Here is a 27,423-nt window from a genome sequence, read left to right as displayed (position 1 = left end):
AGGAGGTATAGGGGCAGAAGAGGGTTGTCACCAGCTATAGAGGAGGTATAGGGGCAGAGGGTTGTCACCAGCTACAGAGGAGGTATAGGGGCAGTAGAGGGTTGTCACCAGCTACAGAGGAGGTGTAGGGGCAGTAGAGGGTTGTCACCAGCTATAGAGGAGGTATAGGGGCAGTAGAGGGTTGTCACCAGCTATAGAGGAGGTATAGGGGCAGTAGAGGGTTGTCACCAGCTATAGAGGAGGTGTAGGGGCAGTAGAGGGTTGTCCCCAGCTATAGAGGAGGTGTAGGGGCAGTAGAGGGTTGTCCCCAGCTATAGAGGAGGTGTAGGGCAGTAGAGGGTTGTCACCAGGTACAGAGGAGGTGTAGGGCAGTAGAGGGTTGTCACCAGCTACAGAGGAGGTGTAGGGGCAGTAGAGGGTTGTCACCAGCTACAGAGGAGGTGTAGGGGCAGTAGAGGGTTGTCACCAGCTACAGAGGAGGTGTAGGGGCAGTAGAGGGTTGTCACCAGCTACAGAGGAGGTATAGGGGCAGTAGAGGGTTGTCACCAGCTATAGAGGAGGTGTAGGGGCAGTAGAGGGTTGTCACCAGCTACAGAGGAGGTATAGGGGCAGTAGAGGGTTGTCACCAGCTACAGAGGAGGTGTAGGGGCAGTAGAGGGTTGTCACCAGCTACAGAGGAGGTATAGGGGCAGTAGAGGGTTGTCACCAGCTACAGAGGAGGTGTAGGGGCAGTAGAGGGTTGTCACCAGCTATAGAGGAGGTATAGGGGCAGTAGAGGGTTGTCACCAGCTATAGAGGAGGTATAGGGGCAGAAGAGGGTTATCAGGGTTGTCACCAGCTATAGATCAGAAGAGGGTTGTCACCAGCTATAGAGGAGGTATAGGGCAGTAGAGGGTATTCCTCAGGTATAGAGGAGGTATAGGGGCAGTAGAGGGTTGTCACCAGCTACAGAGGAGGTATAGGGGCAGTAGAGGGTTGTCACCAGCTAGAGGAGGTGTAGGGGCAGTAGAGGGTTGTCACCAGCTATAGAGGAGGTATAGGGGCAGTAGAGGGTTGTCACCAGCTACAGAGGAGGTATAGGGGCAGAAGAGGGTTGTCACCAGCTACAGAGGAGGTATAGGGGCAGTAGAGGGTTGTCACCAGCTACAGAGGAGGTATAGGGGCAGTAGAGGGTTGTCACCAGCTACAGAGGAGGTATAGGGGCAGAAGAGGGTTGTCACCAGCTACAGAGGAGGTATAGGGGCAGTAGAGGGTTGTCACCAGCTACAGAGGAGGTATAGGGGCAGTAGAGGGTTGTCACCAGCTACAGAGGAGGTATAGGGGCAGTAGAGGGTTGTCACCAGCTATAGAGGAGGTATAGGGGCAGTAGAGGGTTGTCACCAGCTACAGAGGAGGTATAGGGGCAGTAGAGGGTTGTCACCAGCTACAGAGGAGGTGTAGGGGCAGTAGAGGGTTGTCACCAGCTACAGAGGAGGTGTAGGGGCAGTAGAGGGTTGTCACCAGCTACAGAGGAGGTGTAGGGGCAGTAGAGGGTTGTCACCAGCTACAGAGGAGGTGTAGGGCAGTAGAGGGTTGTCACCAGCTACAGAGCTACAGAGGTGTAGGGCAGTAGAGGGTTGTCACCAGCTACAGAGGAGGTGTAGGGGCAGTAGAGGGTTGTCACCAGCTACAGAGGAGGTATAGGGGCAGTAGAGGGTTGTCACCAGCTACAGAGGAGGTGTATAGGGCAGTAGAGGGTTGTCACCAGCTACAAAGGAGGAGGTAGGGGCATAGGGCAGTAGAGGGTTGTCACCAGCTACAGAGGAGGTGTAGGGGCAGTAGAGGGTTGTCACCAGCTACAGAGGAGGTATAGGGGCAGTAGAGGGTTGTCACCAGCTACAGAGGAGGTGTAGGGCAGTAGAGGGTTGTCACCAGCTACAGAGGAGGTATAGGGGCAGTAGAGGGTTGTCACCAGCTACAGAGGAGGTGTAGGGGCAGTAGAGGGTTGTCACCAGCTACAGAGGAGGTATAGGGGCAGTAGAGGGTTGTCACCAGCTACAGAGGAGGTATAGGGGCAGTAGAGGGTTGTCACCAGCTACAGAGGAGGTGTAGGGGCAGTAGAGGGTTGTCACCAGCTACAGAGGAGGTGTAGGGGCAGTAGAGGGTTGTCACCAGCTACAGAGGAGGTGTAGGGGCAGTAGAGGGTTGTCACCAGCTACAGAGGAGGTGTAGGGGCAGTAGAGGGTTGTCACCAGCTACAGAGGAGGTGTAGGGGCAGTAGAGGGTTGTCACCAGCTACAGAGGAGGTGTAGGGGCAGTAGAGGGTTGTCCCAGCTACAGAGGAGGTGTAGGGGCAGTAGAGGGTTGTCACCAGCTACAGAGGAGGTGTAGGGGCAGTAGAGGGTTGTCACCAGCTACAGAGGAGGTGTAGGGGCAGTAGAGGGTTGTCACCAGCTACAGAGGAGGTGTAGGGGCAGTAGAGGGTTGTCACCAGCACAGAGGAGAGGAGGTAGAGGGTTATAGGGGCAGTAGAGGGTTGTCACCAGCTACAGAGGAGGTATAGGGGCAGTAGAGGGTTGTCACCAGCTACAGAGGAGGTATAGGGCAGTAGAGGGTTGTCACCAGCTACAGAGGAGGTATAGGGGCAGTAGAGGGTTGTCACCAGCTACAGAGGAGGTATAGGGGCAGTAGAGGGTTGTCCCAGCTACAGAGGAGGTGTAGGGGCAGTAGAGGGTTGTCCCCAGCTACAGAGGAGGTGTAGGGGCAGTAGAGGGTTGTCCCCAGCTATAGAGGAGGTGTAGGGCAGTAGAGGGTTGTCACCAGGTACAGAGGAGGTGTAGGGCAGTAGAGGGTTGTCACCAGCTACAGAGGAGGTGTAGGACAGTAGAGGGTTGTCACCAGCTACAGAGGAGGTGTAGGGCAGTAGAGGGTTGTCACCAGCTACAGAGGAGGTGTAGGGGCAGTAGAGGGTTGTCACCAGCTACAGAGGAGGTATAGGTGCAGTAGAGGGTTGTCACCAGCTACAGAGGAGGTAGGGCAGTAGAGGGTTGGTCAGTAGAGGGTTGTCACCAGCTACAGAGGAGGTATAGGGGCAGTAGAGGGTTGTCACCAGCTACAGAGGAGGTGTAGGGGCAGTAGAGGGTTGTCACCAGCTACAGAGGAGGTATAGGGGCAGTAGAGGGTTGTCACCAGCTACAGAGGAGGTGTAGGGGAGTAGAGGATTGTCACCAGCTATAGAGGAGGTATAGGGGCAGTAGAGGGTTGTCACCAGCTATAGAGGAGGTATAGGGGCAGAAGAGGGTTATCACCAGCTATAGAGGTGGTGTAGGGGCAGAAGAGGGTTATCACCAGCTATAGAGGAGGTATAGGGCAGTAGAGGGTATTCCTCAGGTATAGAGGAGGTATAGGGGCAGTAGAGGGTTGTCACCAGCTACAGAGGAGGTATAGGGGCAGTAGAGGGTTGTCACCAGCTACAGAGGAGGTGTAGGGGCAGTAGAGGGTTGTCACCAGCTATAGAGGAGGTATAGGGGCAGTAGAGGGTTGTCACCAGCTACAGAGGAGGTATAGGGGCAGTAGAGGGTTGTCACCAGCTACAGAGGAGGTATAGGGGCAGTAGAGGGTTGTCACCAGCTATAGAGGAGGTGTAGGGGCAGTAGAGGGTTGTCACCAGCTACAGAGGAGGTATAGGGGCAGTAGAGGGTTGTCACCAGCTACAGAGGAGGTATAGGGGCAGTAGAGGGTTGTCACCAGCTACAGAGGAGGTATAGGGGCAGTAGAGGGTTGTTGTCCTCAGCTACAGAGGAGGTATAGGGGCAGTAGAGGGTTGTCACCAGCTATAGAGGAGGTATAGGGGCAGTAGAGGGTTGTCACCAGCTATAGAGGAGGTATAGGGCAGTAGAGGGTTGTCACCAGCTACAGAGGAGGTGTAGGGCAGTAGAGGGTTGTCACCAGCTACAGAGGAGGTGTAGGGGCAGTAGAGGGTTGTCACCAGCTACAGAGGAGGTGTAGGGGCAGTAGAGGGTTGTCACCAGCTACAGAGGAGGTGTAGGGCAGTAGAGGGTTGTCACCAGCTACAGAGGAGGTGTAGGGCAGTAGAGGGTTGTCACCAGCTACAGAGGAGGTGTAGGGGCAGTAGAGGGTTGTCACCAGCTACAGAGGAGGTATAGGGGCAGTAGAGGGTTGTCACCAGCTACAGAGGAGGTGTAGGGGCAGTAGAGGGTTGTCACCAGCTACAGAGGAGGTATAGGGGCAGTAGAGGGTTGTCACCAGCTACAGAGGAGGTGTAGGGGCAGTAGAGGGTTGTCACCAGCTACAGAGGAGGTATAGGGGCAGTAGAGGGTTGTCACCAGCTACAGAGGAGGTGTAGGGGCAGTAGAGGGTTGTCACCAGCTACAGAGGAGGTATAGGGGCAGTAGAGGGTTGTCACCAGCTACAGAGGAGGTGTAGGGGCAGTAGAGGGTTGTCACCAGCTACAGAGGAGGTGTAGGGGCAGTAGAGGGTTGTCTCCAGCTACAGAGGAGGTATAGGGGCAGTAGAGGGTTGTCACCAGCTACAGAGGAGGTGTAGGGGCAGTAGAGGGTTGTCACCAGCTACAGAGGAGGTGTAGGGCAGTAGAGGGTTGTCACCAGCTACAGAGGAGGTGTAGAGGGTTGTCCCAGGGGCAGTAGAGGGTTGTCACCAGCTACAGAGGAGGTGTAGGGCAGTAGAGGGTTGTCACCAGCTACAGAGGAGGTGTAGGGGCAGTAGAGGGTTGTCACCAGCTACAGAGGAGGTGTAGGGGCAGTAGAGGGTTGTCCTCAGGTACAGAGGAGGTGTAGGGGCAGTAGAGGGTTGTCACCAGCTACAGAGGAGGTGTAGGGGCAGTAGAGGGTTGTCCCAGCTACAGAGGAGGTGTAGGGGCAGTAGAGGGTTGTCACCAGCTACAGAGGAGGTGTAGGGGCAGTAGAGGTTGTCACTCAGCTACAGAGGAGGTATAGGGGCAGTAGAGGGTTGTCACCAGCTACAGAGGAGGTGTAGGGGCAGTAGAGGGTTGTCACCAGCTACAGAGGAGGTATAGAGACAGTAGAGGGTTGTCCCCAGGTACAGAGGAGGTATAGCGGGGTAGAGGGTTGTCCTCAGGTACAGAGGAGGTGTAGGGGCAGTAGAGGGTTGTCCTCAGGTACAGAGGAGGTGTAGGGACAGTAGAGAGTTGTCCTCAGGTACAGAGGAGGTATAGGGCAGTAGAGAGTTGTCCTCAGGTACAGAGGAGTTATAGGGCAGTAGAGAGTTGTCCTCAGGTACAGAGGAGTTATCGGGCAGTAGAGAGTTGTCCTCAGGTACAGAGGAGGTATAGGGGCAGTAGAGGGTTGTCCCCAGGTACAGACGAGGTGTATGGACAGTAGAGGGTTGTCCTCAGGTACAGAGGAGGTATAGGGGCATTAGAGGGTTGTCCTCAGGTACAGAGGAGGTGTAGGGACAGTAGAGGGTTGTCCTCAGGTACAGAGGGGGTATAGAGGCAGTAGAGGGTTGTCCTCAGGTACAGAGGAGGTATAGGGCAGTAGAGAGTTGTCCTCAGGTACAGAGGAGGTATAGGGCAGTAGAGAGTTGTCCTCAGGTACAGAGGAGGTATAGGGCAGTAGAGAGTTGTCCTCAGGTACAGAGGAGGTATAGGGCAGTAGAGAGTTGTCCTCAGGTACAGAGGAGGTATAGGGGCAGTAGAGGGTTGTCCTCAGGTACAGAGGAGGTATAGGGGCAGTAGAGGGTTGTCCTCAGGTACAGAGGAGGTATAGGGGCAGTAGAGGGTTGTCCTCAGGTTCAGAGGAGGTATAGAGGGGCAGTAGAGGGTTGTCCTCAGGTACAGAGGAGGTATAGGGGCAGTAGAGGGTTGTCCTCAGGTACAGAGGAGGTATAGGGGCAGTAGAGGGTTGCCCTCAGGTACAGAGGAGGTATAGGGGCAGTAGCGGGGTTGTCTTCAGGTACAGAGGAGGTGTAGGGACAGTAGAGGGTTGTCCTTAGGTACAGAGGAGGTATAGGGGCAATAGAGGATTGTCACCAGCTACAGAGGAGGTATAGGGGCAGTAGAGGGTTGTCCTCAGGTACAGAGGAGGTGTAGGGGCAGTAGAGGGTTGTCCTCAGGTACAGAGGAGGTATAGGGCAGTAGAGGGTTGTCCTCAGGTACAGAGGAGGTATAGGGGCAGTAGAGGGTTGTCAACAGCTATAGAGGAGGTATAGGGCAGTAGAGGGTTGTCCTCAGGTACAGAGGAGGTATAGGGGCAGTAGAGTTTTGTCCCCAGCTATAGACGAGGTATAGGGGCAGTAGAGGGTTGTCCTCAGGTACAGAGGAGGTATATAGGGGCAGTAGAGGTTTGTCCTCAGGTACAGAGGAGGTATAGGGGCAGTAGAGGGTTGTCCTCAGGTACAGAGGAGGTATAGGGCAGTAGAGGGTTGTCCTCAGGTACAGAGGAGGTATAGGGGCAGTAGAGGGTTGTCACCAGCTATAGAGGAGGTATAGGGGCAGTAGAGGGTTGTCCTCAGGTATAGAGGAGGTATAGGGGCAGTAGAGGGTTGTCACCAGCTATAGAGGAGGTATAGGGGCAGTAGAGGGTTGTCCTCAGGTACAGAGGAGGTGTAGGGGCAGTAGAGGGTTGTCACCAGCTATAGAGGAGGTATAGGGGCAGTAGAGGGTTGTCACCAGCTGTAGAGGAGGTATATGGGCAGTAGAGTTTTGTCCCCAGCTATAGAGGAGGTATAGGGGCCGTAGCCTCTGCTCTGACTGGGTGAGATCCAGATTAACTTGACTATGTGGGGGAGGGTCTTCATGCCAGACCCCCTACCCACCACTCATCCATCACACACACTCCAGTCAAACGCACACTCATGCGCACACACACACACACACAGACAGACACGTAGTACCTTTTAGTTCGACCATGTCTGATGAGGATTTATTCAGTGGAAAACTTCCTCAGGCAACGATCCCTTATAAAAATGAGTTAGGTAAACATATGATATGTTGATCTCTTTTACTGCAGACGAGATGAATAGATGGGGCCGCCCTCCTTTTATCAATAATAATATTTTATTTATCAATTGTTTCTGGATTCCTTTTATCATTGCAAATAACGTGGCATGAAGGCCTAAACAAGTTATTATGATCTTAATTCATCCAGACTGGCAGCATGAAGTCATCTCATCTCTTAAAGTGTCATGGCCATCATCTTGGGGAGGCGAGGCGTCGGTGAATTTGAGGGGCTGGCATTTGAGTAAATGGTTTGAAGCACTTCACAGCTCTAAATGGCATGAGCCGATTCAATCCCCCCAAGCACTTATGAGCTATCTTCTTCTGTGTGTGTGTGTGTGAGTGTGTGTGTGTCTGTGTGTGTGTGTGTTGTGTGTGTGTGTGTGTGTGTGTGTGTGTGTGTGTCTGTGTGTCTGTGTCTGTGTCTGTGTCTGTGTCTGTGTCTGTGTGTGTGTGAGACAGCATTTTGCTGGCTCTAAAGAGGACATGTCTGATGTAGGCCTGGGAGAACAGAGAGATGGAGGGATGGAGAGGGAGAGAAAGGGAGAAGGAAGAGAGAAAGGGAGAAGGGAGAGAGAAAGGGAGAAGGGAGAGACAGGGGAAGGAAGAGAGAAAGGAGAAGGGAGAGACAGAGGAAGAGAGAAAGGGAGAAAGGAGAGACAGGAAGGAAGAGAGAAAGGGAAGGGAGAGACAGGGGAAGGAAGAGAGAAAGGGAGAGACAGGGGGGAAGAGAAGGGAGAAGGGAGACAGGGGAAGAGAGAAAGGGAGAAGGGAGAGACAGGGGAAGGAAGAGAGAAAGGGAGAAGGGAGAGACAGGGGAAGGAAGAGAAAGGGAAAGGAGAGACAGGGGGAAGAGAGAAAGGGAGAGACAGGGGGAGAGAGGGAGGGGAAGGAAGAGAGAAAGGAGAAGGGAGAGACAGGGGAAGGAAGAGAGAAAGGGAGAGACAGGGGAAAGAAGAGAAAGGGAGAAGGGAGAGGGATGGGAAGAGAGAAAGGGAGAAGGGAGAGACAGGGGAAGGAAGAGAGAAAGGGAGAAGGGAGAGACAGGGAAAGGAAGAGGGAAAGGGAGAAAGGTGAGACAGGGGAAGAGAGAAAGGAGAAGGGAGAGACAGGGGAAGGAAGAGAGAAAGGGAGAAGGGAGGGAAAGGGAGAAGGAAGAGAGAAAGGGAGAAGGGAGAGACAGGGGGGAAGAGAGAAAGGAGAAGGGAGAGACAGGGGAAGGAAGAGAGGGAGAAAGGGAGAAGGGGAGAGACAGGAAGGAAGAGGAGAAAGGGAGAAGGGAGAGACAGGGGAAGGAAGAGAGAAAGGAGAAGGGAGAGACAGGGGGGAAGAGAGAAAGGGAGAAGGGAGAGATGGGAAGAGAGAAAGGGAGAAGGGAGAGACAGGGGAAGGAAGAGAGAAAGGGAGAAGGAGAAACAGGGAAAGGAAGAAGGAAAGAGAGAAAGGTGAGACAGGGGAAGAGAGAAAGGGAGAAGGGAGAGACAGGGGAAGGAAGAGAGAAAGGAGAAGGGAGGGAAAGGGAGAAGAAAGGGAGAGAGAAAGGGAGAAAGGAGAGACAGGGGGAAGAGAGAAAGGGAGAAGGGAGAGACAGGGGAAGAGAGAAAGGAGAAGGGAGAGACAGGGGAAGAGAGAAGGAGAAAGGGAGACAGGGGAAGGGAGAGACAGAGATAGGAAGAGAGAAGGGGAGGGAGAAGGGAAAGGAGAAAGGGGGGAAGGGGAAGAGAGAAAGGGAGAAGGGAGAGACAGGGGAAGAGAGAAAGGGAGAAAGGGAGAGATGGGAAGAGAGAAAGGGAGAAGGGAGAGACAGGGGAAGGAAGAGAGAAAGGGAGAAGGGAGAGACAGGGAAAGGAAGAGGGAAAGGGAGAAAGGTGAGACAGGGGAAGGAGAGAGGAAGGGAGAAAGGAGAAGGAGAGACAGGGGAAGAGAGAAAGGAGAAGGAGAGACAGGGAGAGAAAGGAAGAGGGAAAGGGAGAAGGGAGAGACAGGGGAAGAGAGAAAGGGAGAAGGGAGAGACAGGGGAAGAGAGAAAGGGAGAAGGGAGGGAAAGAAAAGGGTGAGCGGAAGGGAAAGGGACTGTGGAGAAGGAAAGAGAGGTCAGGGAATACAGTCAGGACAAGAGGGATAGAAAGAGAAGGAGATGGGGCACACAGAGGAGAGAGGAGAGAGAGAGAGAGAGAGAGGAGAGAGAGAGAGAGAGAGTTGAGAGGAGAGAGAGAGAGAGAGAGAGGAGAGAGAGAGGGAGAGAGGAGAATGAGAGAGAGAGAGAGAGATGAGAATGAGTAGAGAAGCAGTAAAGAGATATAATCACCAGTGACATTTACATCAGCACACAGAGGCCTCCTCCCTTTTCCCCCGGCAACAGAAGACTCTATGTACATCCCAAATGGCACCCTATTCCATATACTGTATACTGCACTACTTTTGACCAAGGTCCATAAGACGCTGGTCAAAAAGTAGTGCACTATATATGGAATAGGGTGCCATTTGGGATGAAGAATCTGGTTGACAGACCATGAGAGAACATGGAAACCCAGATACTTGGAGAGCATGGAGAGGGTTCTTTAGGAAACATCAGCCTAGCTAGTGAGTAACCTTACAGGACAGCCTGCTAACTAGGGTTTAAGGCCAGCCTGTTAACTAGGGTTTCAGGACAGCCTGTTAACTAGTGTTTCAGGCCAGCTTACAGGACAGCCTGTTAACTAGGGTTTCAGGCCAGTTTACAGGACAGCCTGTTAACTAGGGTTTCAGGACAGCCTGTTAACGAGTGTTTCAGGCCAGTTTACAGGACAGCCTGTTAACTAGGGTTTCAGGCCAGTTTACAGGACAGCCTGTTAACTAGTGTTTCAGGCCAGTTTACAGGACAGCATGTTAACTAGGGTTTCAGGACAGCCTGTTAACTAGGGTTTAAGGCCAGCTTACAGGACAGCCTGTTAACTAGGGTTTCAGGACAGCCTGTTAACTAGGGTTTAAGGCCAGATTACAGGACATTCTGTTAACTAGTGTTTCAGGCCAGTTTACAGGACAGCCTGTTAACTAGTGTTTCAGGACAGCTTACAGGACAGCCTGTTAACTAGGGTTTCAGGGCTTACAGGACAGCCTGTTTAGTGTTTCAGGACAGCCTGTTAACTAGTGTTTCAGGCCAGTTTACAGGACAGCCTGTTAACTAGTGTTTCAGGACAGCCTGTTAACTAGGGTTTAAGGCCAGTTTACAGGACAGCCTGTTAACTAGGGTTTCAGGACAGCTTACAGGACAGCCTGTTAACTAGGGTTTCAGGACAGCTTACAGAACAGCCTGTTAACTAGGGTTTCAGGACAGCCTGTTAACGAGTGTTTCAGGCCAGCTTACAGAATAGCCTGTTAACGAGGGTTTCAGGCAAGTTTACAGGACAGCCTGTTAACGAGGGTTTCAGGACAGCCTGTTAACTAGGGTTTCAGGCCAGCTTACAGGACAGCCTGTTAACGAGGGTTTCAGGACAGCCTGTTAACGAGTGTTTCGGGACAGCCTGTTAACGAGGGTTTAAGCCCAGCCTTCTCTGGTGATGTATCTGAAACACACACACATACCCTTGTAGCCCTGTTGAGTGGCCTGATTAAAGGAAATGAGGGCAACACATGCTGGCGGCCTGGGATACCTAGTCAGTTGCACAACTGAATGCATTCAACCGAGATGTGTCTTCCACATTTAACCCAATCTCTCTAAATCATATAGAGGTGCGGAGACTGCCTTAATCGACATCAACGTCATCGGCGCCCGGGGGTAGTTGTTGTTGTGTGTTTTGTAGGGGGGTTGCGTGCGTGGGACAAGCAAAGTAGAAGGCGGAGGGCAAATTGGGCAAGAGTTTTTGTGTGTGCCAGTGTTCTCTAATTGTGTGTGTTGCTTGTGAAGTAAATATGCAATATTGAAATTCAATGTGACACACAAGGAATCTCTGAGTTATCCAAACTGATAACGCATGCCTCCGGACACACACACACACACACACACACACACACACACACACACACACACACACACACACACACGCATGCCACCAAACACACACACACACATGCCTCCACACACACACACACACACACACACACACACACACACACACAAACACACACACTTTGTTTCCACCTACCACATTTATTTCAGTTTCACCTAATTACGAGAGGGATGAGACACAAAGCTGGAGCACAGCGTTACTCCGTTGAGCATTTATCCCTGACAAGCCGGCCAGACCTCTCTCTCTCTCCTGGATGAATGATGAATTCGTCTTTGGGTCCAATCTATGCTCCATAAAGCTCTAGAGGGATAACAGGGATATTGTTATGGCTTGTTAAAAAGAGAGGGAGAAAGAGAGGGAGAAAGAGATAGCTAGTGAAAGAGAGAGGGAGAAAGAGATTGGTCTCTCTCTGTCTCAATTCAATTCAATTTAAGGGTGTTATTAGCATGGGAAACATATGTTTACATTCCTTAAGCAAGTTAAATAGATAATTTTAAAAAAGTGAAATAAACAAAAATTGACAGTAAACATTACACTCACAAAATACATTTCAAATGTCACATTATGTGCAAAGAGTTAAAGTACAAAAGGGAAAATAAATAAACATAAAAATGGGTTGTATTTACAATGGTGTTTGTTCTTCACTGGTTGCCGTTTTCTTGTGGCAACAGGTCACACATCTTGCTGCTGTGATGGCACACTGTGGTATTTCACCCAGTAGATATGGGAGTTTATCAAAATTGGGTTTATTTTTCAAATTCTTTGTGGGTCTGTGTAATCTGAGGGAAATATGTGTCTCTAATATGGGCATACATTTGGCAGTAGGTTGAGAAGTGCAGCTCATTTTGTGGGCAGTGTGCACATAGCCTGTCTTCTCTTGAGAGCCAGGCCTGCCTATGGCGAATTTCTCAATAGCAAGGCTATGCTCACTGAGTCTGTACATAGTCAAGGCTTTCCGTACGTTTGTGTCAGTCACAGTGGTCAGGTATTCTGCCACTGTGTACTCTCTGTTTAGCTTTTGTTGTTGTTGATTCTTTCCAATGTGTCGAGTAATTATCTTTTTGTTTTCTCATGATTTGGTTTGGAGTTCTCTCTCTCTCTCTCTCTCTCATTGTGACTAGAGATAAAAGTTCATGGGGAGATGTGGGTTATTGTTTTTTTGGCTCCTGAGTAGCGCAGTGTTGTCAGACACTGCATCTCAGTGCAAGAGTCATCACTACAGTACCTGGTTCAAATCTGGGCTGCATCACATCCGGCTGTGATTGGGAGTCCCATAGGGCAACTCACAAATGGCCCAGCGTCGTCCGGGTTTGGCCTGGGGTAGGCCGTCATTGTGAATGAGAATTTGTTCTTAACTGACTTGCCTAGCTGAATAAAGGATAAACAAATCAGAATGTATAGCCACCCTTTACCTTGATGACAGCTTTGCACAGTCTTGGTATCCAGCTTCACCTGGAATGTTTTTCCAACAGTCTTGAAGGAGTTCACACATATGCTGAACACTTGTTGGCTACTTTACCTTGACTCTATGGTACAACTTGTCCCAAACCATCAGAATGCTGTGGTAGCCATACTGGTTGAGCGTGACTTAAAATCTAAATAAATTAAGCAGTGTCACCAGCAAAGCACCTCCACACATCACACCTCCTCCTCCACACTTCACGGTGGGAACCACACACACGGAGATCACCCTTTCACCTAGTCTGCGTCTCACAAAGACACTGCAGTTGGAACCAAAAATCTAAACTTTGGACTCATCAGACCAAAGAACAAATTTCAACCTGTCGAATATCCATTGCTCATGATTCTTGCCACAAGCAAGTCTCTTCTTCTTATTGGTGTGCTTTAGTAGTGTTTTTTTTGCAGCAATTCGACAACGATGAAGGCCTGATTCAAACAGTCTCCTCTGAACAGTTGATGTTGACATGTGTCTGTTACTTGAACTTTGTGAAACATTTATTTGGGCTGCAATTTCTGAGGCTGTTAACTTTAATGAACTGATCCTCTGCAGCAGAGGTAACTATTTACTTCCTGGTACGGTCCTCATGAAAATATTAGAGCCAGTTTCATCGTAGTGCTTGATGGTTTTTGCGACTGCACTTGAAGAAGCTTATAAAGAAAAACCCTTGAATGAATAGGTGTGTACAAACTTTTGACAGGTACTGTATTTAGCAGATGTTATCGTGGGTGTAGCTAAATGCTTGTGTTCCCAGCTCCAACAGTGCAGTAATACCTAACTAAATGCTTGTGTTCCCAGATTCAGCAGTGCAGTAATATCTAAAAATACAAACCAAGACATAGCATTTTCCTTGATGGCCAAAAATCTCAATTTTACTCTCATCTGACCAGTGTACCTTCCTCCATATGTTTGAGGAGTCTCCCACATGACTTTGACAAACACCAAACACGTTTGCTTATTTTTTTCTGGCCACTCTTCCTTAAAGCCCAGCTCCGTGGAGTGTACGGCTAAAAGTGGTCCTATGGACAGATACTCCAAATTCCGCTGTGGCACTTTGCAGCTTCTTCAGGGTTCTCCTTGGTCTCTTTGATGCCTCTCTGATTAATGACCTCCTTGCCTGTTCCGTGAGTTTTGATGGGCGGCCCTCTCTTGGCAGGTTTGTTGTGGTGCCATATTCTTTCCATTTTTTTATAATGATTAAATGGTACTAAATGGGATGTTCAACGTTTCTGATATTTTTTAGAACCCAGCCCTGATCTGTACTTCTCCACAACTTTGTCCCTGACCTGTTTGGAGAGCTCCTTGGTCTTCATGATGCCACTTTCTTGGTGGTGCCCCTTGCTTAGTGGTGTTGCAGACTCTGGGGCCTTTCAGAACAGGTGTGTGTATATATACTGAGATCATGTGACAGATCATGTGACACTTAGATTGCACACAGGTGGATTTTATTTAACTAATTATGTGACTACTGAAGGTAATTGGTTGCACCAGATCTTATTTAGGGGCTTCATAGCAAAGGGGGTGAATACATATGCACACATCACTTTTCCGTTTTTTACTTTTTATAATTTTTTGAAACAAGTAATTTTTTGTCATTTAATTTCACCAATTTGGACAATTTTGTGTATGTCCATTACATGACATCCAAATACAAATTAATTTAAATTACAGGTTGTAATGTAACAAAATAGGAAAAACACCAAGGGGGGTCAATATTTTTGCAAGGCAATGTATAGGATGAGCCGTGACTAGAATAACAGTATATACATATGAAGTGGGTAAACAGTATGTAAACATTATTAAAGTGACCAGTGTTCAGTGTCTATGTCTATAGGGCAGCAGTCTCTAAGGTTCAGGGTTAGTACCGGGTGGGGCAGCAGTCTCTAAGGTTCAGGTTTGAGAAGCTGGCTAGTAACAGGGTTCAGGGTTGAGCGGGTGGTAGCTGGCTAGTAACAGTCTCTAAGGTTCAGGTTTAACAGAGGTTCAGGGTTGAGAACCGGGTGGTAGCTGGCTAGTAACAGTCTCTAAGGTTCAGGGTTGAGGGTGGTAGCTGGCTAGTAACAGTCTCTAAGGTTCAGGGTTGAGAACCGGGTGGTAGCTGGCTAGTAACAGTCTCTAAGGTTCAGGGTTGTAGCTGGTAGTAACAGTCTCTAAGGTTCAGGGTTGAGTACCGGGTGGTAGCTGGGTAACAGTAAGGTGCAGGGTTGAGAACCGGGTGGTAGCCGGCTAGTAACAGTCTCTAAGGTTCAGGGTTGAGAACCGGGTGGTAGCCGGCTAGCAACAGTCTCTAAGGTGCAGGGTTGAGTACCGGGTGGTAGCCGGCTAGTAACTGTGACTAAGTTCAGGGCAGGGTACTGACCAGCTAGTGATGATTATTTTTTTTATTGATGATCATCTTGGCCTTCCTGTGACACCAGTTGCTGTAGATGTCCGACAGGGCAGGCAGTGTGCCTGTGATGTGATTGGCTGACGGCACCACCCTCTGGTGCATGCTTAGATATACAGAGTAATTAACATATTTTTTTACATAGAATTATGCATAATGATTTTGGCTCTAGATTTGCAGGAAAAAGCTGTTTCAGGTGTTTGAAAAATGCAAAATTTCTCCAACATCTGAATGGGGGGTCCAGCCCCCACAGGACCATCCCCCAGCAATCCTCATGTACTTTGTGCCTCTCCTCAGATTTTTGGGGTGTATGACGCCCCTGTGTGAGACGTCAGGCACGGTACATTCTAGCTAATGTGTTCTAATACCACCAATTGTCAACATGACATTAAAACAGCAGACGTGATTGGATGTATCATTCCAGACGCTTGGAAACGTTAGGAACACTTGATTAGCTAATCAGACGGTAGGATTTGTCAATCGGAAACACGTGGAAAGCCAATCTCTTTCAAGTGTGATTAACAGTGGTAGAGTTGTGTATATCAGACACAACACACCCTTAACAGCATTGAAAGAAATGTGATGTGTCTGGTTGTCAGGGATACAGTATTTGAAGTGGAAGTGACGACTCAGCTCAGATGTCTTTCTATGTCTGCTACGTTAGGTTAGCCTGCTGCATGTTTCTTTACTAAACCTTCACCAAATACTATTTGAAATTATTTCAAATACTTGATCTGGGTTTGATTGAGCTTGCCTGATGTCAAATCAAATCAAATCAAATTGTATTTGTCACATAAACATGGTTAGCAGATGTTAATGCGAGTGTAGCGAAATGCTTGTGCTTCTAGTTCCGACAATGCAGTAATAACCAATGAGTACTTTAGCTAACAATTCCAAAACTACTACCTTATACACATAAGTGTAAAGGGATAAAGAATATGTACATAAAGATATATGAATGAGTGATGGTACAGAGCGGCATAGGCAAGATGCAGTAGATGGTATCGAGTACAGTATATACATATGAGATGAGTATGTAAACAAAGTGGCATAGTTTAAAGTGGCTAGTGATACATGTATTACATAAAGATGCAGTAGATGATATAGAGTACAGTATATATGTATACATATGAGATAAATAATGTAGGGTAAACATTATATTAAGTAGCATTGTTTAAAGTGGCTGGTGATATATTTTACATCAATTCCCATCAATTCCCATTATTAATGTGGCTGGAGTTGAGTCAGTGTGTTGGCAGCAGCCACTCAATGTTAGTGGAGGCTGTTTAACAGTCTGATGGCCTTGAGATAGAAGCTGTTTTTCAGTCTCTCGGTCCCAGCTTTGATGCACCTGTACTGACCTCGCCTTCTGGACGATAGCGGGGTGAACAGGCAGTGGCTAGGGTGGTTGTTGTCCTTGATGATCTTTATGGCCTTCCTGTGACATCTGGTGGTGTAGGTGTCCTGGAGGGCAGGTAGTTTGCCCCCGGTGATGCGTTGTGCAGACCTCACTACACCACACTCTGAGGGCCCTCACCTTCTCCCTGTAGGCCGTCTCGTCGTTGTTGGTAATCAAGCCTACCACTGTTGTGTTGTCCGTAAACTTGATGATTGAGTTGGAGGCGTGCGTGGCCACGCAGTCATGGGTGAACAGGGAGTACAGGAGAGGGCTCAGAACGCACCCTTGTGGGGCCCCAGTGTTGAGGATCAGCGGGGTGGAGATGTTGTTACCTACCCTCACCACCTGGGGGCGGCCCGTCAGGAAGTCCAGTACCCAGTTGCACAGGGCGGGGTCGAGACCCAGGGTCTCGAGCTTGATGACAAGTTTGGAGGGTACTATGGTGTTAAATGCTGAGCTGTAGTCGATGAACAGCATTCTCACATAGGTATTCCTCTTGTCCAGATGGGTTAGGGCAGTGTGCAGTGTGGTTGAGATTGCATCGTCTGTGGACCTATTTGGGCGGTAAGCAAATTGGAGTGGGTCTAGGGTGTCAGGTAGGGTGGAGGTGATATGGTCCTTGACTAGTCTTTCAAAGCACTTCATGATGAAGTGAGTGCAACGGGGCGGTAGTCATTTAGCTCAGTTACCTTAGCTTTCTTGGGAACAGGAACAATGGTGGCCCTCTTGAAGCATGTGGGAACAACAGACTGGGATAGGGATTGATTGAATATGTCCGTAAACACACCAGCCAGCTGGTCTGCGCATGCTCTGAGGGCGCGGCTGGGGATGCCGTCTGGGCCTGCAGCCTTGCGAGGGTTAACACGTTTAAATGTTTTACTCACCTCGGCTGCAGTGAAGGAGAGTCCGCATGTTTTCGTTGCAGGCCGTGTCAGTGGCACTGTATTGTCCTCAAAGCGGGCAAAAAAGTTATTTAGTCTGCCTGGGAGCAAGGCATCCTGGTCCGTGACTGGGCTGGTTTTCTTTTTGTAATCCGTGATTGACTGTAGACCCTGCCACATACCTCTTGTGTCTGAGCCGTTGAATTGCGATTCTACTTTGTCTCTATACTAACGCTTAGCTTGTTTGATAGCCTTGCGGAGGGAATAGCTACACTGTTTGTATTCAGTCATGTTTCCGGTCACCTTGCCCTGATTAAAAGCAGTGGGTCCCGCTTTCAGTTTCACACGAATGCTGCCATCAATCCACATAGTGGAAACAATAGAATAGTAGAATAGTCAATAGCACAAGTCCCTGGTCTGTTCTTGACTAAACTGGATGGGTCCTAATCCCAAATGATACCCTATTCCCTTTGTAGTGCACTACTTTTGTCCAGAGCCCTATTCCCTTTGTAGTGCACTACTTTTGTCCAGAGCCCTATGAGCCCTGGTCAAAAGTATTGTCATTTGCGACATTGCCTGGGTCTTTATTGCTGCCAGGTTCTGAGGTCTCACCAGAGAACATGACAGATCTACAAATAAATGCAAGTGTTTTCCCCAGCTGAATAAATGTCATCCTATGCAAATAGGCTCCCTGATAAAGAGTTATGCTGGTCTTATGGCAACATCTCATTCCACAAATTGGCTGTTATAGATTTGATCTGCAGTGTAGCTACCAAGAAAATTTGAATTTTCAAACACTTGACATATGTGTGGGTGTGTGTCTGATCTTGTTTTCTCTCTCAAGCATCCTAACGCTTCCCTCCCTCCCTCTCTCCCTCTCTCTCCCTCTCTCCCTCTCTCTCCAGTCTGCTCTCAGTTCTCCCGAGGGGTCTATGCCATCTTCGGCTTCTACGATAAAAAGTCCATGAACACCCTGACATCATTCTGTGGTGCGCTGCACACCTCCTTCGTCACGCCCAGTTACCCCACCGACAACGAGGTGCAGTTTGTCATCCAGATGAGACCTGCACTGCGTGGGGCCGTCCTCAGCCTGCTGTCACACTACAAGTGGCAGAAGTTTGTTTACCTCTACGACACCGACAGAGGTAGGTGCCAAGCCATTACAGGCCTTGAGATAGTTCAGGTTGTGAGGTAAACACACAGACAGAGCTAGGTGCTATTGAAGTACTTTTTGAGTTCATCAACATTGATCATATTCACGGGAAAAATTACAAAGTAGATATTGCTATATAATATAACATGCAACACAGACAGCGGTAGGTAAGGTTTAGCAGGTTCGTTCTACCATAGACCTTGACTTGGTTTAGTTGAGGGTGCACTTGAAACAGTTGACAGCATCAACATATCCATAGCCAAAATGACAAACTATGCAAACCCCAGGTGCAGTGTGCTGGAACATTACCCTCTAGTTGAAACAAGGAAGTGGGTGACATTCTATAAGCACTGTGAAATGTAATCTACAGGCCATTCACAACCACCATCTACTTTTAAACTGGAAGAAATGTATTTCATTGTAACAAAGCTGTGGGTGCAGTATTTAATTGTCACTAAGCTGTGGGTGCAGTAATGCGTTTTACCTAAGCTGTGGGTACAGAGTGTCATTGTAACTAAGCTGTGGGTGCAGTATTTAATTGTAACTAAGCTGTGGGTGCAGTAATGCGTTTTAACTAAGCTGTGGGTACAGAGTGTCATTGTAACTAAGCTGTGGGTGCAGAATGTCGTTTTAACTAAGCTGTGGGTACAGAGTGTCATTGTAACTAAGCTGGGTACAGAGTGTCATTGTAACTGTCATAATGCGTTTTAACTAAGCTGTGGGTGCAGAATGTCGTTTTAACTAAGCTGTGGGTGCAGTATGTCATTGTAACTAAGCTGTGGGTGCAGTATTTAATTTTAACTAAGCTGTGGGTACAGAGTGTCATTGTAACTAAGCTGTGGGTGCAGAATGTCGTTTTAACTAAGCTGTGGGTACAGAGTGTCATTGTAACTAAGCTGTGGGTACAGAATGTCATTGTAACTAAGCTGTGGGTACAGAGTGTCATTGTAACTAAGCTGTGGGTGCAGTAATGCGTTTTAACTAAGCTGTGGGTGCAGAATGTCATTGTAACTAAGCTGTGGGTGCAGTATGTCATTGTAACTAAGCTGTGGGTGCAGTATTTAATTGTAACTATGCTGTGGGTGCAGAGTGTCATTGTAACTAAGCTGTGGGTGCAGTATGTCATTGTAACTAAGCTGTGGGTGCAGTATTTAATTGTAACTAAGCTGTGGGTGCAGAGTGTCATTGTAACTAAGCTGTGGGTGCAGTATGTAATTGTAACTAAGCTGTGGGTGCAGAATGTCATTGTAACTAAGCTGTGGGTGCAGAATGTCATTGTAACTAAGCTGTGGGTGCAGAATGTCATTGTAACTAAGCTTTGGGGGCAGTATCTCACAGCCTTAATGTGTTGGGTAATCTCTGTTTAATCACAGTGCTGGTTTTTGTTTCTCATCGTACATTAGGTGTACTGCTACAGCTGCAGCCAGGCATATATTTCAGCATGGAAAGTACAGTCTATAGTATAGTATAGCCTATAGTATATATAGTACAGCCTTTAGGGGATATTTATTTGTATTAATTAAGAGTTATTAACAGTTCTTTAGATGTTAGGAGTGTGTGTGTGTGTGTGTGTGTGTGTGCTTGTCTTTGAGTGTGCCTGTGTGTGTTGTGACTATGGTGACAATATACCGGCATGTAGTCAGAGTTTGGTGTAGTGATGTGGGGTGTAGTTTGTCATTCTTGTTCTGTAATATTATAGTGAAGAAGTAGTCACTTCTGGCACTGTGTATTCCCTCTAGACAGTAGCAGGATGTGTATTCCCTCTAGACAGTAGCAGGATGTGTATTCCCTCTAGACAGTAGCAGGATGTGTATTCCCTCTAGACAGTAGCAGGATGTGTATTCTCTCTAGACAGTAGCAGGATATGTATTCCCTCTAGACAGTAGCAGGATGTGTATTCCCTCTAGACAGTAGCAGGATATGTATTCCCTCTAGACAGTAGCAGGATGTGTATTCTCCCTCTAGACAGTAGCAGGATATGTATTCCCTCTAGACAGTAGCAGGATATGTATTCCCTCTAGACAGTAGCAGGATGTGTATAGACAGTAGCAGGATGTGTATTCCCTCTAGACAGTAGCAGGATGTGTATTCCCTCTAGACAGTAGCAGGATATGTATTCCCTCTAGACAGTAGCAGGATGTGTATTCTCTCTAGACAGTAGCAGGATGTGTATTCCCTCTAGACAGTAGCAGGATGTGTATTCCCTCTAGACAGTAGCAGGATATGTATTCCCTCTAGACAGTAGCAGGATGTGTATTCCCTCTAGACAGTAGCAGGATGTGTATTCTCTCTAGACAGTAGCAGGATGTGTATTCTCTCCTCTAGACAGTAGCAGGATGTGTATTCCCTCCTCTAGACAGTAGCAGGATGTGTATTCCCTCTAGACAGTAGCAGGATTTGTATTCCCTCTAGACAGTAGCAGGATGTGTATTCCCTCTAGATAGTAGCAGGATGTGTATTCCCTCAGTAGCAGGATGTGTATTCCTCTAGACAGTAGCAGGATGTGTATTCCCTCTAGACAGTAGCAGGATATGTATTCCCTCTAGACAGTAGCAGGATATGTATTCCCTCTAGACAGTAGCAGGATATGTATTCCCTCTAGACAGTAGCAGGATGTGTATTCCCTCTAGACAGTAGCTGGATGTGTATTCCCTCTAGACAGTAGCAGGATATGTATTCCCTCTAGACAGTAGCAGGATGTGTATTCCCTCTAGACAGTAGCAGGATATGTATTCCCTCTAGACAGTAGCAGGATATGTATTCCCTCTAGACAGTAGCAGGATATGTATTCCCTCTAGACAGTAGCAGGATGTGTATTCCCTCTAGACAGTAGCAGGATGTGTATTCCCTCTAGACAGTAGCAGGATGTGTATTCCCTCTAGACAGTAGCAGGATGTGTATTCCCTCTAGACAGTAGCAGGATGTGTATTCCCTCTAGACAGTAGCAGGATATGTATTCCCTCTAGACAGTAGCAGGATGTGTATTCAGGATGTGTATTCTCCTCCTCTAGACAGTAGCAGGATGTGTATTCCCTCTAGACAGTAGCAGGATGTGTATTCCCTCTAGACAGTAGCAGGATATGTATTCCCTCTAGACAGTAGCAGGATGTGTATTCCCTCTAGACAGTAGCAGGATGTGTATTCCCTCTAGACAGTAGCAGGATATGTATTCCCTCTAGACAGTAGCAGGATGTGTATTCCCTCCTCTAGACAGTAGCAGGATGTGTATTCCCTCTAGACAGTAGCAGGATGTGTATTCCTCTAGACTCTAGACAGTAGCAGGATGTGTATTCCCTCTAGACAGTAGCAGGATATGTATTCCCTCTAGACAGTAGCAGGATGTGTATTCCCTCTAGACAGTAGCAGGATGTGTATTCCCTCTAGACAGTAGCAGGATGTGTATTCCCTCCTCTAGACAGTAGCAGGATGTGTATTCCCTCTAGACAGTAGCAGGATATGTATTCCCTCTAGACAGTAGCAGGATATGTATTCCCTCTAGACAGTAGCAGGATATGTATTCCCTCTAGACAGTAGCAGGATGTGTATTCCCTCTAGACAGTAGCAGGATGTGTATTCTCTCTAGACAGTAGCAGGATGTGTATTCCCTCTAGACAGTAGCAGGATGTGTATTCCCTCTAGACAGTAGCAGGATATGTATTCCCTCTAGACAGTAGCAGGATATGTATTCCCTCTAGACAGTAGCAGGATATGTATTCCCTCTAGACAGTAGCAGGATGTGTATTCCCTCTAGACAGTAGCAGGATGTGTATTCCCTCTAGACAGTAGCAGGATATGTATTCCCTCTAGACAGTAGCAGGATGTGTATTCTCTCCTCTAGACAGTAGCAGGATATGTATTCCCTCTAGACAGTAGCAGGATGTGTATTCCCTCTAGACAGTAGCAGGATATGTATTCCCTCTAGACAGTAGCAGGATGTGTATTCCCTCCTCTAGACAGTAGCAGGATGTGTATTCCCTCTAGACAGTAGCAGGATGTGTATTCCCTCTAGACAGTAGCAGGATATGTATTCCCTCTAGACAGTAGCAGGATGTGTATTCCCTCTAGACAGTAGCAGGATGTGTATTCCCTCTAGACAGTAGCAGGATATGTATTCCCTCTAGACAGTAGCAGGATGTGTATTCCCTCCTCTAGACAGTAGCAGGATGTGTATTCCCTCTAGACAGTAGCAGGATGTGTATTCCCTCTAGACAGTAGCAGGATGTGTATTCCCTCTAGATAGTAGCAGGATGTGTATTCCCTCCTCTAGACAGTAGCAGGATGTGTGTTCCCTCTAGACAGTAGCAGGATATGTATTCCCTCTAGACAGTAGCAGGATATGTATTCCCTCTAGACAGTAGCAGGATATGTATTCCATCTAGACAGTAGCAGGATGTGTATTCCCTCTAGACAGTAGCAGGATGTGTATTCCCTCTAGACAGTAGCAGGATATGTATTCCCTCTAGACAGTAGCAGGATGTGTATTCTCTCCTCTAGACAGTAGCAGGATGTGTATTTCCTCCTCTAGACAGTAGCAGGATGTGTATTCCCTCTAGACAGTAGCAGGATGTGTATTCCCTCTAGACAGTAGCAGGATGTGTATTCCCTCTAGACAGTAGCAGGATGTGTATTCTCTCCTCTAGACAGTAGCAGGATGTGTATTCCCTCCTCTAGACAGTAGCAGGATATGTATTCCCTCTAGACAGTAGCAGGATGTGTATTCCCTCCTCTAGACAGTAGCAGGATGTGTATTCCCTCTAGACAGTAGCAGGATGTGTATTCCCTCTAGACAGTAGCAGGATGTGTATTCCCTCTAGACAGTAGCAGGATGTGTATTCCCTCTAGACAGTAGCAGGATGTGTATTCCCTCCTCTAGACAGTAGCAGGATGTGTATTCCCTCTAGACAGTAGCAGGATGTGTATTCCCTCTAGACAGTAGCAGGATGTGTATTCCCTCTAGACAGTAGCAGGATGTGTATTCCCTCCTCTAGACAGTAGCAGGATGTGTATTCCCTCTAGACAGTAGCAGGATGTGTATTCCCTCTAGACAGTAGCAGGATGTGTATTCCCTCTAGACAGTAGCAGGATGTGTATTCTCCTCCTCTAGACAGTAGCAGGATGTGTATTCCCTCTAGACAGTAGCAGGATGTGTATTCCCTCTAGACAGTAGCAGGATGTGTATTCCTCTAGACAGTAGCAGGATGTGTATTCTAGACCTCCTCTAGACAGTAGCAGGATGTGTATTCCTCTAGACAGTAGCAGGATGTGTATTCCCTCCTCTAGACAGTAGCAGGATGTGTATTCCCTCCTCTAGACAGTAGCAGGATGTATTCCCTCCTCTAGACAGTAGCAGGATGTGTATTCCCTCTAGACAGTAGCAGGATGTGTATTCCCTCCTCTAGACAGTAGCAGGATGTGTATTCCCTCCTCTAGACAGTAGCAGGATGTGTATTCCCTCCTCTAGACAGTAGCAGGATGTGTATTCCCTCTAGACAGTAGCAGGATGTGTATTAGACAGTAGCAGGATGTGTATTCCTCTAGACAGTAGCAGGATGTGTATTCCCTCTAGACAGTAGCAGGATGTGTATTCCCTCTAGACAGTAGCAGGATGTGTCTCTAGACTCAGGATGTGTATTCCCTCTAGACAGTAGCAGGATGTGTATTCTCTCCTCTAGACAGTAGCAGGATGTGTATTCCCTCTAGACAGTAGCAGGATGTGTATTCCCTCTAGACAGTAGCAGGATGTGTATTCCCTCCTCTAGACAGTAGCAGGATGTGTATTCCCTCTAGACAGTAGCAGGATGTGTATTCCCTCTAGACAGTAGCAGGATGTGTATTCCCTCTAGACAGTAGCAGGATGTGTATTCCCTCTAGACAGTAGCAGGATGTGTATTAGCCCTCCTCTAGACAGTAGCAGGATGTGTATTCCCTCTAGACAGTAGCAGGATGTGTATTCCCTCTAGACAGTAGCAGGATGTGTATTCCCTCTAGACAGTAGCAGGATTTGTATTCCCTCCTCTAGACAGTAGCAGGATGTAGCAGGATGTGTATTCCCTCTAGACAGTAGCAGGATGTGTATTCCCTCTAGACAGTAGCAGGATGTGTATTCCCTCTAGACAGTAGCAGGATGTGTATTCCCTCCTCTAGACAGTAGCAGGATGTGTATTCCCTCTAGACAGTAGCAGGATGTGTATTCCCTCTAGACAGTAGCAGGATGTGTATCTCCTCTAGACAGTAGCAGGATGTGTATTCTCCTCTAGACAGTAGCAGGATGTGTATTCTCCTCTAGACAGTAGCAGGATGTGTATTCTCCTCTAGACAGTAGCAGGATGTGTATTCCCCTCCTCTAGACAGTAGCAGGATGTGTATTCCCCCTCTAGACAGTAGCAGGATGTGTATTCCCTCTAGACAGTAGCAGGATGTGTATTCCCTCCTCTAGACAGTAGCAGGATGTGTATTCCCTCCTCTAGACAGTAGCAGGATGTGTATTCCCCCTCTAGACAGTAGCAGGATGTTTATTCCCTCTAGACAGTAGCAGGATGTGTATTCCCTCTAGACAGTAGCAGGATGTGTATTCTCTCCTCTAGACAGTAGCAGGATGTGTATTCCTCTAGACAGTAGCAGGATGTGTATTCCCTCTAGACAGTAGCAGGATGTGTATTCCCTCTAGACAGTAGCAGGATGTGTATTTCTCCTCTAGACAGTAGCAGGATGTGTATTCTCTCCTCTAGACAGTAGCAGGATGTGTATTCCCTCTAGACAGTAGCAGGATGTGTATTCCCTCTAGACAGTAGCAGGATGTGTATTCCCTCCTCTAGACAGTAGCAGGATGTGTATGTATTCCCTCTAGACAGTAGCAGGATGTGTATTCCCTCTAGACAGTAGCAGGATGTGTATTCCCTCTAGACAGTAGCAGGATATGTATTCCCTCTAGACAGTAGCAGGATGTGTATTCTCTCCTCTAGACAGTAGCAGGATGTGTATTCCCTCCTCTAGACAGTAGCAGGATGTGTATTCTCTCCTCTAGACAGTAGCAGGATGTGTATTCCCTCCTCTAGACAGTAGCAGGATGTGTATTCCCTCCTCTAGACAGTAGCAGGATATGTATTCCTCTAGACAGTAGCAGGATGTGTATTCCCTCTAGACAGTAGCAGGATGTGTATTCCCTCTAGACAGTAGCAGGATGTGTATTCCCTCTAGACAGTAGCAGGATGGTATTCTCTCTAGACAGTAGCAGGATGTGTATTCCCTCTAGACAGTAGCAGGATGTGTATTCCCTCCTCTAGACAGTAGCAGGATGTGTATTCCCTCCTCTAGACAGTAGCAGGATGTGTATTCCTCCTCTAGACAGTAGCAGGATGTGTATTCTCTCCTCTAGACAGTAGCAGGATGTGTATTCCCTCTAGACAGTAGCAGGATGTGTATTTCCCTCTAGACAGTAGCAGGATGTGTATTCTCTCCTCTAGACAGTAGCAGGATGTGTATTCCCCCTCTAGACAGTAGCAGGATGTGTATTCCCTCCTCTAGACAGTAGCAGGATGTGTATTCCCTCCTCTAGACAGTAGCAGGATGTGTATTCTCTAGACCTCTAGACAGTAGCAGGATGTGTATTCCCTCCTCTAGACAGTAGCAGGATGTGTATTCCCTCCTCTAGACAGTAGCAGGATGTGTATTCCCTCTAGACAGTAGCAGGATGTGTATTCCCTCTAGACAGTAGCAGGATGTGTATTCCCTCTAGACAGTAGCAGGATGTGTATTCCCTCTAGACAGTAGCAGGATGTGTATTCCCTCTAGACAGTAGCAGGATGTGTATTCCCTCTAGACAGTAGCAGGATGTGTATTCCCTCTAGACAGTAGCAGGATGTGTATTCCCTCTAGACAGTAGCAGGATGTGTATTCCCTCTAGACAGTAGCAGGATGTGTATTCCCTCTAGACAGTAGCAGGATGTGTATTCCCTCTAGACAGTAGCAGGATGTGTATTCTCCTCTAGACAGTAGCAGGATGTGTATTTCCCTCCTCTAGACAGTAGCAGGATGTGTATTCTAGACTCTAGACAGTAGCAGGATGTGTATTCTCTCCTCTAGACAGTAGCAGGATGTGTATTCCCTCCAGGATGTGTATTCCCTCCAGTCTAGACAGTAGCAGGATGTGCATTCCCTCCTCTAGACAGTAGCAGGATGTGTATTCCCTCTAGACAGTAGCAGGATGTGTATTCCCTCTAGACAGTAGCAGGATGTGTATTCCCTCTAGACAGTAGCAGGATGTGTATTCCCTCTAGACAGTAGCAGGATGCAGGATGTATTCCCTCCTCTAGACAGTAGCAGGATGTGTATTCCCTCCTCTAGACAGTAGCAGGATGTGTATTCCCTCTAGACAGTATCAGGATGTGTATTCCCTCCTCTAGACAGTAACAGGATGTGTATTCTCTCCTCTAGACAGTAGCAGGATGTGTATTCCCTCTAGACAGTAGCAGGATGTGTATTCCCTCCTCTAGACAGTAGCAGGATGTGTATTCCCTCTAGACAAAAGCAGGATGTGTATTCCCTCTAGACAGTAGCAGGATGTGTATTCCCTCCTCTAGACAGTAGCAGGATGTGTATTCCCTCCTCTAGACAGTAGCAGGATGTGTATTCCCTCTAGACAGTAGCAGGATGTTTATTCCCTCTAGACAGTAGCAGGATGTGTATTCCCTCTAGACAGTAGCAGGATGTGTGTTCTCTCCTCTAGACAGTAGCAGGATGTGTATTCCCTCCTCTAGACAGTAGCAGGATGTGTATTCCCTCCTCTAGACAGTAGCAGGATGTGTATTCCCTCCTCTAGACAGTAGCAGGATGTGTATTCCCTCCTCTAGACAGTAGCAGGATGTGTATTTCCTCTAGACAGTAGCAGGGATGTGTATTCTCCTCTAGACAGTAGCAGGATGTGTATTCCCTCTAGACAGTAGCAGGATGTGTATTCCCTCTAGACAGTAGCAGGATGTGTATTCCCTCTAGACAGTACAGGGTGTGTATTCCCTCTAGACAGTAGCAGGATGTGTATTCCCTCTAGACAGTAGCAGGATGTGTATTCTCTCTAGACAGTAGCAGGATGTGTATTCCCTCCTCTAGACAGTAGCAGGATGTGTATTCCCTCTAGACAGTAGCAGGATGTGTATTCTCTCCTCTAGACAGTAGCAGGATGTG

At 47.9% G+C, this 27,423-nt stretch overlaps 1 protein-coding gene across 4 annotated transcripts in view; it reads left to right on the top strand.

Annotated features, from left to right (window-relative positions):
* The window catches only part of LOC112220583 (glutamate receptor 3-like), a 336,694-nt gene that overhangs the window by 127,205 nt on the left and 182,066 nt on the right, over positions 1-27,423 (top strand). For all 4 annotated transcript variants that reach the window (XM_042303401.1, XM_042303400.1, XM_042303402.1 and 1 more), the window contains exon 3: positions 17,996-18,235. In XM_042303401.1, coding sequence (XP_042159335.1) covers positions 17,996-18,235 — 240 coding nt within the window. The remainder of the gene's footprint in view (positions 1-17,995; positions 18,236-27,423) is intronic.

Source organism: Oncorhynchus tshawytscha, linkage group LG21, assembly GCF_018296145.1.
Source record: "Oncorhynchus tshawytscha isolate Ot180627B linkage group LG21, Otsh_v2.0, whole genome shotgun sequence".
Taxonomy (NCBI): Eukaryota; Metazoa; Chordata; class Actinopteri; order Salmoniformes; family Salmonidae; genus Oncorhynchus; species Oncorhynchus tshawytscha.
Note: the sequence above shows the minus strand (reverse complement) of the source record. Positions and strands in the feature narration are given on the sequence as shown.